The sequence below is a fragment of the Choloepus didactylus genome, chromosome 6, assembly GCF_015220235.1.
Source record: "Choloepus didactylus isolate mChoDid1 chromosome 6, mChoDid1.pri, whole genome shotgun sequence".
NCBI classification, from domain to species: domain Eukaryota; kingdom Metazoa; phylum Chordata; class Mammalia; order Pilosa; family Megalonychidae; genus Choloepus; species Choloepus didactylus.
The window spans coordinates 150,341,958-150,362,035 of NC_051312.1; the positions used below are offsets into that span (position 1 = coordinate 150,341,958).

At 46.7% G+C, this 20,078-nt stretch overlaps 1 protein-coding gene across 1 annotated transcript in view; it reads left to right on the top strand.

Moving 5' to 3' along the window:
* Positions 1-213: 213 nt before the first annotated feature.
* The window catches only part of ST14 (ST14 transmembrane serine protease matriptase), a 41,218-nt gene continuing 21,353 nt past the window's right edge, over positions 214-20,078 (top strand). Inside the window, exon 1 of the mRNA XM_037841962.1 lies at positions 214-448. Coding sequence (XP_037697890.1) covers positions 368-448 — 81 coding nt within the window. The 5' untranslated portion in view covers positions 214-367. The remainder of the gene's footprint in view (positions 449-20,078) is intronic.

Genomic DNA, 20,078 nt, shown 5'->3' on the forward strand with positions numbered 1-20,078 from the left:
AATGACACCAACCCCCACCAACCAAGTGGCAGCAGCTTGTATCTGCATCACCTCCAGGCCCACGGCCCTGTTTCCAGCGTTCACGCGGGTGCGCGAAGCTGCTGGGTAGGGCTGGGCTGCAGGTAGGGCCGGTGCAGGGCGGGCTTCCCGGGAAAGGTGCGCCGGGGAGCGGGCAGTGGGCGGGGCCCCGGGCAGGCCACACCCTGAAACTACCTGCGCGGTAGGTGAGAGTGAGAGCGAAGGGGCGGCCTGCCGGGAACTCTGCCCACCCTCGCCCAGCCAGTCCCCTGCGCCCCTGCGTCACCGGGCCATGGGAGCCGGCCGCCTGGAGGGAAGGCGCCTCTGAGACCCGACCCACGCCGGGACCATGAAGAGCAATCGGGCCCGGCAGGGCGGCGGGGGCCCCAGGGACTTCGGCGCGGAGCTCAAGTACAGCTCGCAGCACCAGGTGGGCGCGCGTGGGCCGGGCGGGGGGAAGCCCGCGACTCCCCCGCCACTGCGCTTCGCACACTGCCCCGGCAGGGCGGGCGGCGCGGGGCCGGGTAGCCCCCATTGGGGCCGGACGCCGAGGACTGGGTGGGTGCGGGGCGCGATCGGAGGGTGGGTGGGGGCTGTTGGGGACCCCCTGGCGCCCTCCCCGCGCTTTGTCTCGGCCCAGCGCGCCACCGCAGTGCCCACCTGGGCGCCCGGGCGCTGGCCGGCCAGGTGGAATTTCCTGTTCGGCGAGTACCGGGCCGCGGCCGGCCGGGCCGGGGGAGGCGGGGGCTGCGGGGCAGGCGGGACCTTCGGGACCAGACCCGGGCGCTCCAGATCGGGGCGGAGAACCCCAGGCTCCGGGAGGCTGAGTCTTCCCTCCGGCCTTCCCGCCTGTCGGTGGTTTTTGGGACTCGAGAGAAAGGACTCTGCTCCCGTCTCTCTATGAACTCATTTACGTCGGGAAGAAACCGGGGCGCAGAGGCTTTGCTATTGGGGTGATTTGGCCCGGGAAGGCAGGGTTCCGGGGAAGTTTGGAGTCTTAGCCATTCTTCGCCTCCAAGGGAATTTGCTTCTTTCTTCCTGGTCACGGGGTACTTGGGCATCTTTGCAGAGGACAACTGGGAGGTCAAAGCTTTGGTTTCTCTTTGGGAAGGTGCCTTGATGGGAAGGGTTGTGGGCGTGCCTTGAGCCATTTGGAGGACACCGAAGCAGGAAACTCATTGGTAGAGAACAATCAGAGACCTCTTGAAGGCGCTCAACAGTGTGCCATCTTAACATGCAAGTTGGGGATGGTTTACTTTATTGAGTTGGGGATGGGTTGTTACTTTACTGGAGGTGGAGATGGGTTGTTTCTAGTGCTCAGACAGAAGGAGAAGGGAGGACTCTACCCTCTGTCCAGCCCAGACCCAGGTTTCCTGGATGCCGCTGAGAGTGAAGGAGAGATTTGTTACTCTGCAAATGGTAGCTGGGGATCCAGTGGCAGCCTCACTTTTTCTCTGTGTTCCTGGGTCAGGGAAACTTCCTCCTCCCCACGCTGAGGCTGTGGCTTCAGGTCAGGCTACATTTTGGAGATCTCTCAAATCAATTCTTTTTCTCCACGCAGCATCCTGACTTGGGGAGGTTGTGGAGCACCGGATTCTGGGGCTGTCCATGGTTTGTGCCCAAACCACAAATAGCATTTGAGTCTTGAGAGTCTCAGTTTTCTCCATTCTTTGCCCAGCAATGATAAGGAAGCAAGGACTTGGCAGCCAGCTGGAGAGGCTGCTGCTGTCCCTGCTGCGAGGTGGATTTGCCCAACGCCTTCTAGTTTCCTTTCTGTAATTGCAAACTCTGTTTATGGTTCCTTGATAATGGCCTGCTTGGGCCTCTAGCCCCCTGCCTCCTCAGCGGAGAGCCTGCTGTTTGCTATTTGTTATTTCAAAGCTGTTCTTTCTTCCCTCTTTGCAAGTCGTTTGTTCTTCTTGACTTCCCTTTCTGGGACTCTCCTGCTGACAGTGGAAAAGCTAGGTCTTTCTGGAGTCATCAGGGCTTTTCAAGCTGGTTGGTCTCAGGAACTTAGGGTCTTGAGAGTGATGCTGAGGAACGTGTGCAGAAGTTAAACACAAGGCAGTGGGTTGGGAAGGAAATGGTCTGCCATGCCCAAAGCTCATTTCTCTTTCTCCAGGAAGTCTTCACGTCCTCCCCACCTGCCGCTACCTTCCTGGGAGCCTCATCCTCTGGGCTCACTTTGCCTTTGGATCTGCAGACATTGCCGTGAGGTGTTCCCTGAAGGGAGGTGACGCACTGCCTGGTGACCCTCTGTGTCAGCAGATTTGTCTCAGGCCCTGCTGAGCCACACAGGGTCCCTGTAGCTTGTGCTTCTTGTTTCCAGGCTGCTCTGGGGGCTCCTTCCCTCTCTGGAGGATCTCTCTGGGGGTATGTGTTCTGGCTGTCTCCAGGGCCCAGCTCCCACCCTCACCCCTTCCCATCAAGACTGAGACCCATGGGAAGTGGCCTCCACCATCGCAGGGCCCTGACATCCATACAGGGCAGGGGCTGTGTGAGTTCTGCCTGGGTGGGAGCCGGGGCGCAGGGGCCACTCATCAGGGCTGGTAGTGAGAACTGGGCAGCCTGCTGCACCGAAGGCCTTGGGCCCTGTTGACTGTTGGATGGCGGCTGTGAAGCTGCTTTGACACCCACTGGTTTCTTCTCAGGTCAGGGTTGGCCCAGGGAAGACTCAGTGCCCCGAGCACATGGAGGACAGGGCTGGAGAATCAAATGTTGTGGGGTCAAAAGGAAGGCAAGGCACTGGGGGCTGTGCTCTACGGCTCTGACTGTTGAGAGGGCCATCTTTTTGTTAATTGGTCACTCATCCATTCATTTAATCAGTCGCTCCCGCACTTAGGGGCCCACCGGTTGAGCATGGGAAACAGCTGGGAGAACGACCGCAGTCACACAGCCCTGCCTTCCAAGAACACGCAGTGCCATGCGACACACACGGAATTACCATGCTGTGTAATAAATTCAAGATATGGGTTAGCGAAGAGTGGGTGCTTAGGAGGCCCTCTAACCCAGGCCTGAGGGGCAATGGGGTGCACCAGGGCTGGGGGGTTGGTCTGTGATGACAGCAGGTGTATCCAGTGTGGAGCTGAAATAATCTCTCTAAGCGTCTCTGTGCCTATTGACACCTAAGGTAAAGTTCTGCGATGAGGGTTAAAAGGGACACTTGAAGTGAAAGCGCTTTGTATGTTGCAGCATGGTCTACGGATCACACGGATTGAATTTTGGGGGTTGGAAAAGGCCCTGGAGACAACACGAGATGCTAGTATGGGCCGGATGCCGTGAGGAGAGCCTGGCTTGTCCCAGGTGTGCTGGCTTGGAGGAAGCCCTGGCCCGTCCCGCTGCCCACAGAGAAGCTCTCAGATGAGTGTGGGGTGGCAGCGTCGCGGCAGTCGAGGCTCTCTTCCACCTGCACTTCTGGTTACCATTTCCCTCTCTACCTGGGCTTCAATGAGAAAGGTGTCCTGAAAGGGAAATGGGTGCTGGGACCACCCCTCCCTCCCCTACCCCTTTCCCCACCAAGCCAAATAACCCTTTAAAAAACTTCCTTCTTTCTTTGTTCTCCTGAGACTGTGGGTGAGGTCCCTGGGGAAGGTCTCAAGCTGGGAAGGAGTGTGCAAGGGAGTGAGAGAAAGAAAAGGGAAGGTGGTGAGCAGAGGGGAAGAAAGGCTGTTTTTCGGGCAGGGACTGAGCCTCCCAGGGACTGGAAGCCTGTCTACTCAAGGGGGCTTTCTAGAACCTTCCTTCCACCTTTGTCCTGGAAAGACCAGCAACACCTGCAGATTCGCGGCCTCCACTTAGGAGATGGGGAAACTGAGGCACAAGAAAGCAGAACTTGCTTGATAGATGTGGGCAAGAAGTCGCCTCCTGGCCACAGGCATTGTCTGAGGGTGGATCTGCTCAGAGCCTTGGCTTGTTGGCAGAGAGGCCACGCCACCACAGGCTGCTTGGGAGAACCAGTCACGGCCCCTGCCCACCACCGCCCCCTGCCCCGGCCTCTCCCTTTGCATCCCCCCGGGGAGCACGCAGCCCACCGTGGTCACTGGCCTTTTCCCTCGGGACCTGGTGGATCCTGGAGATCCCCTGTGGGCTGTTCGTTCTCAGGCTGCTGGGAAGAGGAAGGGGGCTGGGACAGATGTCGTTGCTTCTGACACTTGAACGTGGCTCCCGGAGTGTCTGCTAGTCACCGTCACCATTCCTGGCATTTACTGAGCACACTAGGGCTCTGTTCCACAGTGTGTGTATGGCTTGCACCTCTGAGAGATAAGGTGCTATTATTATCACCTCTTATAGGAAAATGGGGCACAGAGAGGCTTAGTGGACTGTCCAAGTCCACAGAGCTCCAATAATAGTGGGGTCCTCTTCTAACCTGGGTAGCTTGGCTCGGCTGTGTTCTTCTCAGATGCTGGCAGTGCAAGGCAGGGCCGCCCACTCCACGGGGCTCTGAAGTGATGGGTTAGCAACGGTGGGAATTGGTTTGATTTGGGTAAGAAACGGATTTCTCTTCTTGGATGTCTCAGAGATGAGAAGTCATAAAAGCCGTTTGGTAGTCACTAGAGTGGGAATTTTGGGTTTCTCAGTGCATTCTCGTGCTGGCTAGCAGTGGTGAGAGACTATCTGGTGTTTGCTTCCAAGCCCAGGGTAGGAATTGCCCTTTTTTTTTTCATGATTCAGAACTTTTCCAGAAATAGGCCCCTGCTAAAAATTCAGTCTTGATGTCTTATATTTTCAGAATTTGCCCCTGCTGACTGGGCTTAGCAACATCCTGGGGTTTTCCCTAGAATTCTTGTGACAGTTGGCTACGACTGGTAAAAATCTGTTGTCTCTTTATGGCCCACACTGGTGATGCTGAGGATATAATGTAAAGGTGGAAAATATAAATGATGATAATCATTTCTACACTTCACCAAATACATGTGCTTCAGTTCATTATCTTATTTTATCCTTACCGCAACTGTGTGAAAAAAAAACATATGCCTCTTTTACAGATGAGAAGGCAGAGGCTCAAAGGATTTGAGCAATGGCCTAAAGACAGTAAGAAGCAGAGCAAGAATTCAACCCTGTATCTGTCCAACTTCAAAGCCTTTGACCTTAACCGCAAGACCAGTATAAAATTGTATCCCAAAGACAATGGTGATTGACGCATATCCCCTGCCAAGCCCCAGAACACATCATTAAGCAGAGAGCTGGGAGCATTTAAAAATGGAAGTGGCGATCAGCAGGTGCCAGCACACCTGCTCTCAAAACATCTCCCAGCAAACCCGTCTGGTTTCCCCTTTTGATGAGGTTCCTTAGCTGGTAGATCAGAAGCTCTGCTGGAGACATGATTGCAACGAGGCTTTAAACAAAATGTAGCTTTATTTATTATATACATGATTACAAGTAATAGTGGACATTTTAAAGTGAAATAAAAAAATCACCCACAATTGGCTCACACCAACGAATCAAGTTGTTGACATTTTTCATGCCTCTTTACTCTATGAAATGTTTTGTCTAATTTGTGATCGCAGTGCATATGCCACTTGTGTGCTGGGGAGGTCATGGCTGTCAGCTTCAAATCTGCTTGGCACCGGGCAGGCCTGGGGGCTGGTGAGAGGACTGAAGGCCTGGTGGATCCATATCTGATCGCCTCAGTTGCTGGACAGTGACCTCTGGCCACCACTCCCTCCCTCTTGCGTTCTGCACCATTTCTTCTTTGGTAACAGCTTGGATGAAAACTTGGAGCCTATGCTTATCAGCTTGGTAGATGACACACAGCTGGGTGGGAAAGGTCGCTACCTTTGGATGATTTCTTTATGAGTCAGGAAGATTTGGACAGCCTGGCAGGAGAGGCTGAGCCAATCTGCACAGGAAAGCCCACGTTCAGGACAAGGATCCTGGCGCTACGGTATTGGTTGATAGGCCACTGGAGGCCTGGCGTGTCATGATGCCTCTCCCACTATTTTTATTTGGTTATCCCTTTTTCGTGTACAAAATAGAAAGTGAAATTCCTCTGAAATTCTCCCTGCAGAAATAACTGCTATAACTGGTTTGGCTTATGTTCTCTCACAAGTCTTCCATATATATACTAATATTTGCACAGATATTATGTATACACATATTTCTCCCCAAATGGAATCATTATATAGTTACTGTTCTGCAGCTAAAGGCTTATTTGTGATGGAAAAATGGAAAAAATTACCCATACAGAGGCATTTTAACAATTTGGTGTTTTCTAAGCATGCTTTCTTAAAATATTCATTAAATATCAACCCCTTTAGGATTTGGAGCAAAGACAGGCTCTCTGTCTTCCATCCTTAAGGAGCAAGGGGCTTGACCTTGAGGATTTGAGATACCTGGACAGGTGTGAGAAGGGTGCTAGGGTAATGAAGAGGAGAGCACCCAATTAAAAAGGTGAGAGAAGGATCTGTCCTTGAAAGTTTCCCAGAGAAGGAGACATGAGCTAAGCTTTAAAGGGTGAGAAGTAATCTCATACTTTTTCTTTTCTTAGGGTTGTTCATTCATTTAACTTTCTCTTGTATTAAGATATATACAAACCAAAATTTCCCATTTTAGTCGCTTTCAAGTGTACAATTCAGTGGTATTAATTACATTCACAATATTGTGCTCCCATCACCCAAACTTTTTTATCACCCCAAACAGAAACTCTGCACCCATTAAGCAGTCCCCTTTCCTGATGATCTGTAATCTACTGTCTCTATGAATTTGCATGTTCTAGGTATTTCATATAAGCAAGATTATATAATATTTGTCCTTTTGGGTCTGGCTTATTTCACTCAACATGATGTCTTCAAGGTTCATCTACACTGTAGCAAGCATCAGAACTTCATTCCTTTTTATGCTGAAGAATATTTCATTGTATGAACAGACCATATTTTGTTTATCCATTCATCTCTGGATGGACTCTTGGGTTGTTTCTACTTTTGGGTTATTGCAAATAATGCTGCTATGAACATTGGCCTACAAATATCTGAGCCCCTGTAGAAAACCAGTTTTGATTGCTGCATGAGGCTTTCATGAAATGGCTATATCATTCTTTACTCAACAAACTCCCTATAGCCAGGTGTTTATTTATTTTACTGTCTGTGTGTGCTAATAGAATGAATTATTGGACAATTGATAAGCTGCCATGATTAACAAGCTGCCTCAGTGGGGGGACACACTGGGTCTCATTTGATTACGCTATTGAATTCTGGGTACCAGATCTTAGGGGGAATATTGCCAGGGGTGAGATTCAATGTCCAGAGATTTAGAAAACATTTTGTTTGATGAGTGATTGGAGGAATTGAGCATGTTTAGCCAGAGAAAGAGAAGACTGAGAGGGCACACGACCACTGTGAGGATTTCATGAATTGCCCTCAGCAGGAGAAATGAGGCTGGTTTTGTTGCAATGTTAATACGTAGACGTTATTATGGTGCTGATCATGCCTCAGTAAAAGGAAGAACTTTCTAATAATTGGCACTAAATAAAAATACTGTTTCACCCAAAATGTTGGCCCCTGGATGATGGGGAATGAGATGAGAGGATATCTAAAATCTGCTCCAGCTCTAAGAACCTGATGCCAAAGATACAGTTCAGTAGTTCCCAGGTCACTCTTATCCCTGTGTTTGACCACACAGGATTATTTTGGTGTGTAACTGTGGACCCTGGGCCTCCAGCCATGTCTTCATCCTTCCCTTCTTGCCCCCTACTTTGGCCCCAGGGTTTTCCTGTTTGCATATGCAGCCCTTTCATCCAAACAGCCTCTTAGATTTGTAATTCCATTCACCCCTCCTGGGAGCCGCAGAAGAGGTGTTTTAGAACAAAGTCAACTCTAGGAGCTACTGCCCAAGACTTGGGGCTTTTCCACTAACTCCTGCAGATCCCTCAGTCCACTAAGGCAGCTGTCAAAAAAGGTCAGATAAACTTTTTACAGCTCCACCAAGCTTGGTCACCAAGCTGGATGCATCTCCAGGGAATTCTGTTGAGCAAAGAGAGCCACCCATCCCCAAAAGTTGCATACTGTATGATTCCATGTATTTAACATTTTAGACACGAGGAAATGTTAGAAATGGAGGATAGATTCATGGTTGGGGGTGGAGGGGGTGCAGGAGGGAGGTAGGTATAGTTATAAAGGGGCAACAGGAGGGACGCTTGTGGCAGATGGAGCTGTTCCGAATCTTGAGTGTGCTGGCAGGTACATGACCCTACACTACTGATAACATTCTATTATACGGAACTTAATACTGTATTATATAGGACTGAACACACACACACATACACACACGAGTACAAGTAAAACTCAGGAGATCTGAATAAGACCTGTGAATTGTATCCATGACAACATCCTAGCTGTGATGCTGTGCTGTAGTTTTGCAAGATGCTACCTTCGGGGGCGACTGGGCCAAGTGTACAAAGGCTCTGTCTATATTATTATTTTTTCCAAACAAAACATCTCACATATTTATTACTGAGTCAACTAATTTATGCAAAAGCATTAAAAAAAGAAAAAAACAAACAAACAGTTATTTTCCCAGTAAAATAAATTCAACTGTTGGGAGAGGGTGACTTTTTCAACTTGATGGGGCAATTTGCTAGTGACCGTGATACAGTGTGGATGTGTGTGCCATCACTTGGTCTTAGAGACCCAGCTGGGCTCTTCAAAGTCTCCTCTGGGAGGTGCACCTGATTTAGTTGCCAGGTTTCATTCAAATCCATTGGGGAATGGGATGATTCTGTTTTTGTTCCTTGGCCAGGAATCGCTTGATTCTGAAAGTCTCGTGAGAAGATATGGTGAGGCTGGGAGTCAAAAGCACGCAGCGTGGATGGTGGAGAAAGCTGGCAAGGGGGCTGTATTATTTCTTACAGTGGCATGTGAATCTACAATTATCTCAATAAACATGTCAATTAAAAATAAAAGCCCTAGGTCGTGAAGTCAGAACGTGGGTTCAGTGAAAAGTCGAGAAGATGAAGGTGTTGCCTTCCCCTTCTCTTGGCTACTTTCTCTGGGAGTCTGTCTGGCTGTGCTCCAGCAGCAGGTGCTTCTGTCGGGGGAAGGAGAGAAGTGGGACGAGAAGGAAATTGGCCTGCCTTGGCCTTGGCCGTGGGATGTCACTGATGCCAAGTGGGAGGTGCAGGTCTGAAACGAGGTGGCAGGTCCCAGGGAGAAATTGCTCAGCTGCTGAATTGAGGAGCTTCAGGGAGAAGCTCGACCTTGGGCTGGGTCCTCAAGGACAGGCAGGATTCACTAAGAGGTGAGGAGAGCTAAAGCATTCCCAGCTGGCAGAATGGGGACAGCCTCCTGGGTTTTTACCCTGCTGGGGGGCAGGGTCTGAGGTGGGGGACTCACGACCTCATGAACCAGGGAGAAGTGGCAGAAATCCATCCAACAGTGCCCATCGCTTGCACTCAGGATGCAGGCTTTGTATTTGGTAGAGTTTTGCAGAACGTTCTTTAAGTCGGGAAATCTCTCCGGGCTTCCGTCGCCTCTCCTGTCTTGTTGGGGTAATGACTGTCCCCTTCAGAAGCTGCAGTGTAGACAGTGGGCAGTGGAGACGGGTCACTTTGGCTCTGACATTCAGCTCTGCCACTTTGCAGCTCTCAGAGTTTTGGATGTTACCCTCTTTTAATCCGTTTTCTCACCTGAAAATGAAACCTGCTTTTTCTAAGAATTAGAATGTATTAACATCCAATGTGGCACATAGATGCACAAAAAGAATGACTCCTTTTGTCGTGGCTCTCCCCTGCCCCCCAGAGCTGTGAGAGTTCTTGGGAGCCGCTCACCCTAGCACCTGTTGGTGGCCTCCAGCCTGCAGCAGCCCTCCTTTCCCAGCCAACTTAGAAGGGTCCGGGGCATTGTCTAGTGCAGTGGTTTTGAACTCTGCTGAGGTCTTTGGGACATGCTCCTTCCACCTGGCTGACTCCACTTTTATTGCTCTATATATTCTGAGGTCCTGCCTAAAATTGCATTTGGAATAAAATTTTTTCCTTGTTTTAAAAAATGTTTTTGAAAGCGATTGGAAACCTACAGACTTGTCAACTGAGGTTGGGAGGGTCACCTTGATCAGGCAACAGCCAGGCTTTGCTGGGTCAGATGTGCCCAGGTGGCAGGTGGCTGGGGGGCCCTGGGGTGGGGGCAGGGTGGGGCTGTCTCCTTCCCACTTGGTAGTTTTCGGTGGGGGGGGCGGGCAGTGGACAGGGTTGGGGCTTGGCTTGGCTCCTCCAGGGCTTCCGGGATCTCTGGACCTCTTGGGAGACTTGTGCTGTCAAGCTTGTTGTTTTATCTTGATTTACTGTTTGAACTTGACCTGCCTTGCCTTGGGCAGATGGCTGGGTGATGGGTGGAGAAATCAAAATGGAAGGGGCACAATAGGAGGCCCTGGCTCTCATTATCTCCCCCGTAATAAGCAGCTTTTCTTAAGAGAGAGTCAGCTAATTATGCTTTACAACACCTCTTCCTGTAAGGCCATAAGAGGTTATTAACCCACTTTTAAGACAGGAAAACTGAGGCACAGTGGGAAACACTGGCCCCTGTGGCTCCAGCTGCCTCCCCTGGCTCCTCCCCATCCCAGCCCCTGAAAAGGGGAAGGAAGGGGCTCTGTATCCATGGTCCTGCCCTGGGCCACTCTCTGTCCACTTACGGGAGAAACCAGGCGTGTGGGTTTCTGAATAATGACAGCTTCAGGGACTTTTGGGTGATGCTCGTAACCTATGCTGGGAGGGTCCCCGGGCGTGGGAGGCAAGTCCAACTCCCAGAAGTAGGTCTGTGTGGCCCAGGTGGCTGCTTAAAATAGACTGAAAACTCCAGTGCAGCCAGCTGGCTCCGCTCTGCTGGGGATGGGAAGTGGGACAGCGGGCCGGCGGTCTCTTGGATGGGGTAAGTGAGGTTTCTCCAACTTCCACATCTGTAAGAAGAACCTGGATGTGGGGCCTGGGGGGCACTTGATAAACTTCCAGATTCCAGGGCCCTGCTCCTGACCTCGGAATCTCCAGGGAGAGGGCCTTGGGACTCTGGATGTTTAACAAGCCCCGTGAGCGTTTGTTTGATAAAATTAATTTATTATTTTTTTAGTGACCAGACGAGTTTGGGGAACACTGCTTTGGTGGGGCTATCAAAAGGGAGCCTTAGCCTCTTGGTGCATTTCTCTAGAATCTGGCTTCCTGCTAGGTAAATCGCACCCCCTGGATTGTGAGGTAGTGTGGAGATCCCCCACGTGGGTTTCTCTTCCCGCATCAATGGTTTTTGCAGCCGTCTCTGGATGAACAAATCAAGCCCCTTCCTGTACCAGGCATGGGGCTGGGCTCTGGACTGCCGTCATGGGCAGGGTGCAAAGCCCTTGCCCTCAGGGGCTGCAGTTGGGCCCCTGGTCTCTGCTCAGCAGCTGCCCGAGTTGACCTGGGGATGGTTATTTAACTGGAGTGACCCCTTCCAAATAGGGCCTCCACTCTTTGCTGGAGACATTTCCTTTTATCATGAGCAACTTGAAAACGAGGACTTTCTCCGGTTTCACCTCTGATCTCACTGTTACCTCCTTCTAGTGTGTTCCGCATTGCTCAGGATGACAAATACATCATCAGTTTTTGGAAGGCATTCCTGGTTCTTTTATCGGTGGTGGCCTCAAACCCTGCCCAGGGTCTGCCTCAAGCTAGTGGGCAGGAGGAGGCCCTGAGAGCCATTTCCGCCTTGGCTTGTGCCCAAGAGAAGGTAGGCGTCTCTGGAAGGCTGCAGCTTGCCTTCCAGCCTTCTGTTGTTTGAATGGCCATGGTGGATGGTCACACTGTGCTTTCCTTTCTTGCTCGAACCATCTCAGCCAGTCCCAGGGCTTTATGGTTCTCTGGCCCTGGTGACGTCATGGAATTGCAGTCCATGCCCTCTGATGGGTGGGTGGAGAGACTGAGTCACTGGATGAGTGAGTGAAGAGAATGTGCTGCAGATCCTGGTGAGCACTTGTCCTAGTCTCAAGTCTGAGCACCACACCTGTGTCCCCAGCCGGTGACATCACCTTTGCCCCTTGACCTTGATCTCCTTGCAACAGAAGCACGTTCCTGCTGGTCAGGTGACAGCCTCTCCTGGCCCCTCCCGGGAGTTTCAGGGACCTCTGCAGGGTTTCAGGTCTGCCCTCTGCCTTCCCAGCAGACCACACCCAACCTCAGCCAAATGAGAGACTATCTTAAAAGAAAAAAAAAAAAAAGTTTTGGCATGAGGATTTATTTTTTCCCCAAGTGCTTTGATTGGAATCTTGTGTGGATTTATGGATTGTCAGTAGTATTTTTTAAAAAATAATTCTATTATTAAATAAGTCCATAGTTTACATTAGAGTTTACTCTTGGGGTTGTACAGCACTCTCTCTCTCTCTCTCTCTCTTTCTCTTTTTAAGTTTTATTGTGGTAACATATCTGCAACACAAATTTTCCCATTTTAATGACTTTCATGCATACAATTCGGCGATATTAATCACATTTGCAATACTGGGCTACCATCACCACCATCCATTACCAAAACTTTTTCAACACCTTGAACAGAAACTCTGGACCCATTAAACAATAGCTCCTCTCAGCTTCTGGTGACCTCTAATCTACTTGTTGTCTCTGAATTTGCATATTCCAGGTATTTCATATAAGTGAGCTCACACATTATCTGTCCTTTTGTGTCTGGCTTATTTCACCCAACAAGATGTCTTCAGGGGTCACCCAGGTAGTTGCATGTACCAGAACTTCATTCCTTTTTACGGCTGAATAATATTCCCTTGGTTAGTAGTATTTTTGCTATTTGTGAGTGTAGAGACATTTATGGAACCCAATGCCACTCAGAGGGCTCTACTCTGAGCTAACCATGGAAAGTCCCTGCTTTGGATTTTCCGGCCTCCAGAGCCAGTGGGATCGTGGGCCTGGGGGGTTGGACCTGGAGATGGGTCTGTTAGAATGTGCTTGGGGGACCAGGAACAGGTTGAGAGGGAGGATCCTTTGGTTGACTTGGTCGCAGAGTTTTGTTTGCTCAGCACTCAACTCTCAGCCCTGCTGAGTTTCTTCCTCAGTGGGAGAATAGGGTGGCTCTGTATCATCATATAAAATTGCCTTTTCTTACCTTCTATAAATCGGGTTCTTTGGACAACCACTGGCCTTGGAGCAGATAAGTATCACTTAACTTATTACTAGCATGCTGAAAACAACAGAAAGTTCTATATGTGCCAAGACTTATACTTTCTCCCCTCCTGGACTTCCAGACCTTCTACCGTCTTTCTCTCCAGGACGCTGGGTAGGAATTGCAATTAACTGGTCTTGCCCCTGCCACCCTCTCCCTTTGGGTTTTCGCCCTCCCTCAGCCCAGGGTCTTCCCTCAGCGGGGACCACAAGTCCTTTATTCCCATCCATCCACCTAGCAGCCATTCCTCGTTCTTTCTTCTGAAGTGGCCTCAAGCCAGGCTGTGTTTCTGGGGCCCTGGGCAGGATCTGCTGGAGCTGCAGGCAGAGAGAGGCTGGGAGGGCATGCGGCCTCTGTCTATATTTGGGGTAAGCAAGCACCTGGCTTCACAGGGCACTGTGATTTGAAGGTGCAACTGCAAATAGGTTTACTTTTAAGAAAGGGAGAATGAGAGAGGCAAAAGTAAGCACATTGTGATTAATCGCACTGAAAGATATGCTCAGGGAGGGTTCAGATGGGGAAGTTTATGTTATATATGTATTTTTGCAATTAAAAAAAAAAAAAAAAAGCAACTAGCCCTCCCTCTCCCTCCTATGTGGGATCTGACACCCAGGGGAGTAAATCTCCCTGTCAACATGGAATATGACTCCTGGGGATGAATCTGGACCCGGCATCGTGGGATGGAGAACATCTTCTTGACCAAAAGGGGGATGTGAAAGGAGATTAAATAAGCTTCAGGGGCTGAGAGATTTCTAATGGAGTTGAGAGGTCACTCTGGTGGGCACTCTTACGCACGATATAGATAACCTTTTTTATGTTCTAATGAATTGGAGTAGCTAGCAGTAAATACCTGAAACTATCAAACTACAACCCAGAACCCTTGAATCTTGAAGACAATTGTATAAAACTGTAGCTTATGAGGGGTTACAATGTGATTGGAAAAGCTGTATGGACCACACTGCCCTTTGTCCAGTGTATGGATGGATGAATGGAAAAATGGGGGCAAAAAAACAAAAAAACAAAAAAAACAAAGGCACCCAGTGTTCTTTTTAACTTTGTTCTTTTTGACTTTAATTTTATTCTTATTATTTTTGTGTGTGTGGTATTGAAAATGTTCAAAAATTAATTTTGGTGATGAACACACAACTATATAATGGTGCTGTGAACAACTGAATGTACGTTTGTATGACTGCATGGTATATGAATATATCTTACTAAAATTGAATTTTTTAAAAAAAAAGATCAACTAAAGAGACAATGACAATGAAATGCAATACAGGGCTGGATCTCATCATGAAGGAGAAAAGGCTAATAAGGACATTATTGGGACATAAGAAAAAAATTGAAATATAGACTCTAAGCTTTACGTCAATGATAAATTTCTCATCTTGACAACTGTACTTAGGGTCGTAACAAATGTGAAAATCCTTGTTCTTAGGAAATGTACATGGAGGTTTTCTGTGTCCAAGGAGCATGATGTATGCAACCTACTCTCAAATATTTAGAAAATAGATGGATAAATAGATGGCTGGATGGATGGTTGGATGGATGAGTGAATGGGTAGAATGATAGAGCAATTGTGTGGCAAAATGTTAAAAGTTGGCGGAACTGTTTATCTGGGGGTGGGGTTATGTTGGGGTTCTCTGTATGGGGTTTGCATTATGTATTTATTTTATTAGAGAAGTTGTAGGTTTTCAGAAAAGTCATGCAGAAAATACAGCTGTCCCATATACCCTCCAGTTTGTATTATTTTTGCAATTGTCCTGTAAGTTTGAAATTATTTCACAGTAAAAGGTTTAAGAACACAAAACAAAAATAACCAAGAACACAAGTGTGCTGGGGTGTGGTTTCTCTTCCCTTGGTGTTGCTGCTGCCTGGAGCTCAGGTGTGCAATCAGACCAAGGTGGCTGGAGCTCCCCGGCCAGGAGCTGCCTCTGCCTCCTTCCTCCTCCATCTGCCCTTGACCCTGGAGGCCACCTGCGCCATCTACCTGAGAAAACACCTGTCTCCGAGTTGCCCAACTTGGGCTCTAGCCCCAGCTTCACTGCTTTACTGACTTAACCAACTTTGTGACCTGGGACGGGCCACTCCCTTGCTCTCTGCCTCAGTTTTCTTTTCAATAAAAGGAAGGGCTTATGCCAGGTGATCTGTAAAATGCCTCCAAACGGAGCTGTGAGCCAGGGCTGTAAAGGAAGCAGGCCAGTTACTGATTAAACGGCGCCTCTGGGCAGAGTGGAGCCACTGAAGTTATGCTGCCCCTGTGCCCGAGCCCTGTCCTTGAGCCGGCCCCACCCCCGAAACCCTTGTTCCCCGCAAGCTCGGGACGCCCCGGGACCCTGGCCTGGCCTCCTGCTGCCTTTTCCCTTCCCGCCAGAGCCTTTGGAAAATGTCCTTTCTTTCCTGTTTCCCTGCAAACTCGGTCCTTGAGGTCTGGAAGCAAACCACACTGGGGAGCAGGCTGCCTGGGTTCAAACCCTAGCTCTGCCACTGGCTGGCTGTGCGATCTTGGGAAAGTTATCACTTCTCCCGGCCTTATCTATGAAATGGGGGCAAGGTCCCAGTCTCGAATGATTTGTTTGATTGCTGTGAGGATCAGGTAAGAAAATAGTTGCGGCATTACGCTATAAATTAAAAATAAACACAAACAGAATAAAGTATTATTTTGTTATGTTTCTTCCAACACACGTACACACCTTCTGAGGTCCATCTGAAGCCTTTCTTAAAGACGATTAGAGAAAAGCAAGGAAGTACTGACGATAACCTTAAAAAAAATCTAGCTGGTATCTGAAGAAAGAGTCAAGAAGGTATTGCATTCATAAAATAAGAAAAGGCTGCACAAAAAAGTAGCCATCAAAGAATAAAACATTGATTGCCCTTGGAAATGAAATTTAAAAAAATTTATTGCCTTTGTAAGTCTTGAAATCAGGTAATATTCGTCCTCCAACTTCATTCCTCTTTTCCAAAGTACTTTGACTTTTCTAGGTCCTCTGCATTTCCATTGAATTTTAGAGTCATACTGTCAATTTCTACCAAAAAACCTGCTGAGATTTTGATTGGGATTGCGATAAATCTTTAGATAATCTTTCGGGGAGAATAGACATCTTAACAATACTGAGTTTTCTATTCCATGAACATGACATGTTGTTCCATTTATTTATACCTTCTTTAATTTCTCTCAGCAATGTTTTGTATTTTTCAGTGTATAGGTCTTGTACATCTTTTGTCAGATTAACCCTTAAGTATTTTGTGTTTTTGGATGCTCTTGTAAATGGTATTTTTTAAATTTCAATTTCTGATTGTCCATTGCTAGTATGTAGAAATACATTTGATTTTGTATATTGATCTTGTATCCCGCCATCTTGCTAAACTTATTTCAATAGCATTTTTTACTTTCTTGTGAAGCGACAGCAATCAAGATAGTATGGTGTTGGCATAAAGATGGATAATAAATCAATGGAAGAGAATAGAGTTCAGAAACAGAACCACACTTACACAGATAACTGATTGTTGACAAAGCTGCACAGGCAAGTCAGTGGAGAAAGGACAGTCTTGTTAATAAATGGTGGTGGAACAATGGGACATCCATATTTAAAAAAACACTTTTATTTCTTATAGTTATTTGTTATAGTTATATCATATGAAAAAAAAAAAAACTGATTTAAAGTAGACTTAGGCCTAACTAGAAAGCCACAAACTATAGATCTTTTGGAAGAAAACATGGGTGAAAATCTCAGATTAGGCAAAGATTTCTAAGCTACGACACCAAAAGCACAACCCATGAAAGAAAATTTTGACATATTGGGCTTAATCAAAATGAAAAACTGCTCTCCAAAAGGCATTTGTTCAGAGAATGAAAATACAAGATTAGGAGAAAATTATCACAAAACTTGTATCTGACAAAGGACTTGTTTCCAGAATATATAAAGAACTCTTAAAATTCAATAATTAGAAAATAAACAACCCAATTTAAAAATGGGCAAAAGATTTGAAAAGACACTTCACCAAAGAAGATAAACAGATGGCAATTAAGCACATGGAAAGCTGCTTCACATCCTTAGTCATTAGGGAAAAGTAAATTAAAACTGCAATGAGATGCATCTAATCAAATTGCTAACATTAAGAAGATTTCCCATGCCAAGAGTTTTGGAAAGAAAGCTGAGCTACTGGAATTCTCATGCACTGCTGGTGGGAATGTAAAATGGTACATCACTTTGGAAAACAGTTTGGCAGTTTCTTAAAAAGTTAGGTATGCTTCTCCCATGCAATCTTGCTGTTCCACTTGTAGGCATCTACTCAAGGGTAATGAAAGCATGTGTTCATACAAAGACTCATATAGATATGCTCAGGGCAGCTCTCTTTGGAATAGCCAAAGACTGAAAACAATCCGTATGTCTAATAGCTGGTGAATGGGTAAACAAATTGTTTATATCCATACAATAGGATACTACTCAGCAATAGAAAGGAATGAAATATTGATATATGTAATAATGTGGATGAGTTTTAAAACAATTGCACTGAGTAAATTAAGCCAGACCTCCCTCCCCCCAAAAAGAATATTCTATATAATTCCATTTATAAAAAGTTTTAGAAAAGACAAATGAATTTTTAATGATGGGAAACAGATCAGTGGTTGCCTTTGGTCAGGAAGATAGAGCAGGGAGACACAGCAGAAAAGGATAACCAGGAGCCAGGTGGAAACTTTTGGGGATGATGGACAAAAATCCATTATCATGATCGTGCATGATGATGGTTTCATGGATACACATATGCAAACTTACCAAACTGTACACTTTAAACGTGTGCCATTTATTTTATGTCAGTTGCACCTCTTGAAAACTGTTTTTAAAATTCAGTGGAAGGTTTGCAAGAACTAGTAAAAAAGTTCTCGGAGTAGAACTAAAAGACAAAGAAATGTGAAAATATGAGAGTGAAAAAAAAGAGGTGTAGAGGTCTTTATCCTTGGTGATGAAATTTCAATACAATATATTTAGTTACGTGTGCTTCTTTCTTGTTTTTTCTTTCTCATCATTTTGTGGGCCTTTTGGATTTGAGAATATGTGTCACTCTTCAGCTCTTGGAAATATTCTAGTATTTCCTTGATAATGTTCTCTTTTCTGCCAGGCTCGGGAATTGGGCCTTGGGTAGTATAGAGGAGAGAGGTGAGTCAGGAAAGGGCAGATTCCTACCTCCATCCCAAGCAAAAAGGCAACTGCTTCGCCAGGCTCCCAAAGGGAGATGGGAAGAATAGTTTGGAGAAATGGAACTGAGAGCCTCCAGAGTTTTGCACACCAGGCCTAGAGGAGGGCCGGCATGAGGGGCGAAGAGTGGGAGAGTGAGTTGACGATCTGTTCTCTTACATGTGGCTGGGTTTAGATCGCCCCAGGCGGGAGATTGGAAAATTATTCTCTGGAGGAATTAAACTACTCATAGGAAAGATCTACATAACTTAACATTTGGGAGTGCCCAGTAACAATCTGGTTAGCCACATAATTGTGTTCTATAGTGAAGCCATTTGTGGCAAGCTGTGCACACAAACTCTCCAAACAGCCTCTGGTCCTCATTCCAAAATAGGAATGAACAACCAGGATCCTCCGACATTCGAGAAAAGCCTTCCACATAGAGGAGAAAGTGAAAAACAGAGAAAAAGATACTTAATAGAAATACAGAGACGAAAAGATTTTGCATTCATGAAATAAGTACAAGATGCCGTAAAAGGAAAAATCAGAGAACAAGACAGAATTCTTGGGAATTAAAAGTTGATAGCTGAAATGAAAACAATTGAGATGAATAATAGCAGAGAAAGGATAAGAAAAGTAGAGGACAATAGGAATTGCAGAAAGAGAACAGAGAGAATGTAAGGGAAGACATAACCTAAAAAATAGTGTAAGAAAATTTCCCAGAAGAAAAGATGTGAGTTTCCAGATTGAAACAGCATTGGAGAGCCCAGCACAATAAATTTTAGAGACTTAAATTCAAGGCATATCCTCAAAGCTTTCAGAGAAAGAACAAAAGCCATAATTAAAGGTGTGGATTTGTAGCAGTATCATATTTCTTAAAAGCAAATTTGGAAGCTAAAAGACAATGGAGCCTTCAAAATTCCAAGTGAAAATTATTTTATGCCTATATTTCTCTACCCAGCCATACTATCCACCAAAATGAGGGCAGAATGGATCTTTTCAGAAGCATGCAAAGTCTCAAAAATTTGCCTCTTGGGAAACTACTGAAAACTGTTCTACAAAATGAAGTAACTCAAGAGAGATGAAGATGTGGAATCCAGGAATTCAGAGCTATAACAAAGGAAGGAAATGAAAGAAATTCCCAGGGTGGTGATGAGGGCAGGCTACCCGGCTGTGTGGGAGGACAGAGGGACCCAGGAGAAAATGAAACAATAGGTTATTTGACAGAATTTATATGTGGAAGATTGAGAGAAGGGTATTACAGAGCTCTTAGATCATACAGAAAGACTTGGATGTGTGTTAAAAAGAAATCTAAGTAAATGAAAATTTATAACTGTTGGGAGGACAGAGGATGGGGGAAATATGGACATTAAAAGGCACATTATGATGATGGGAATTCCGTTGATTGTATTTTAAATCGATGAATGGAGAGCTAGTGGTATTGGCATATTATTTAGACATATGGGGTCAAATTCCAGAAGCAGCAGCTTGAGAGCATTTCAAGAGGTTGCCTCTGGGGTGTGTTTCTCTGAATGATATTAGATAAAGTCACAAATGTAACCAATAGGGAAACAAAAATTAGAAATATCAGTATCTAAGAATGGCAGCGGTGGGAGGAATCTTTCATAGCCTTGAGTTAATAATGTGTAAAGGTGACAAGCCAAGGAATGTCAGATTAAGCACATGAGTTAGAGTTAGGGAGGTAGCCAGCAGAAGAGCTACATCTGCAAAGTCTTCTAAGTGGCTGCTTCTGGGCAATTTTGGG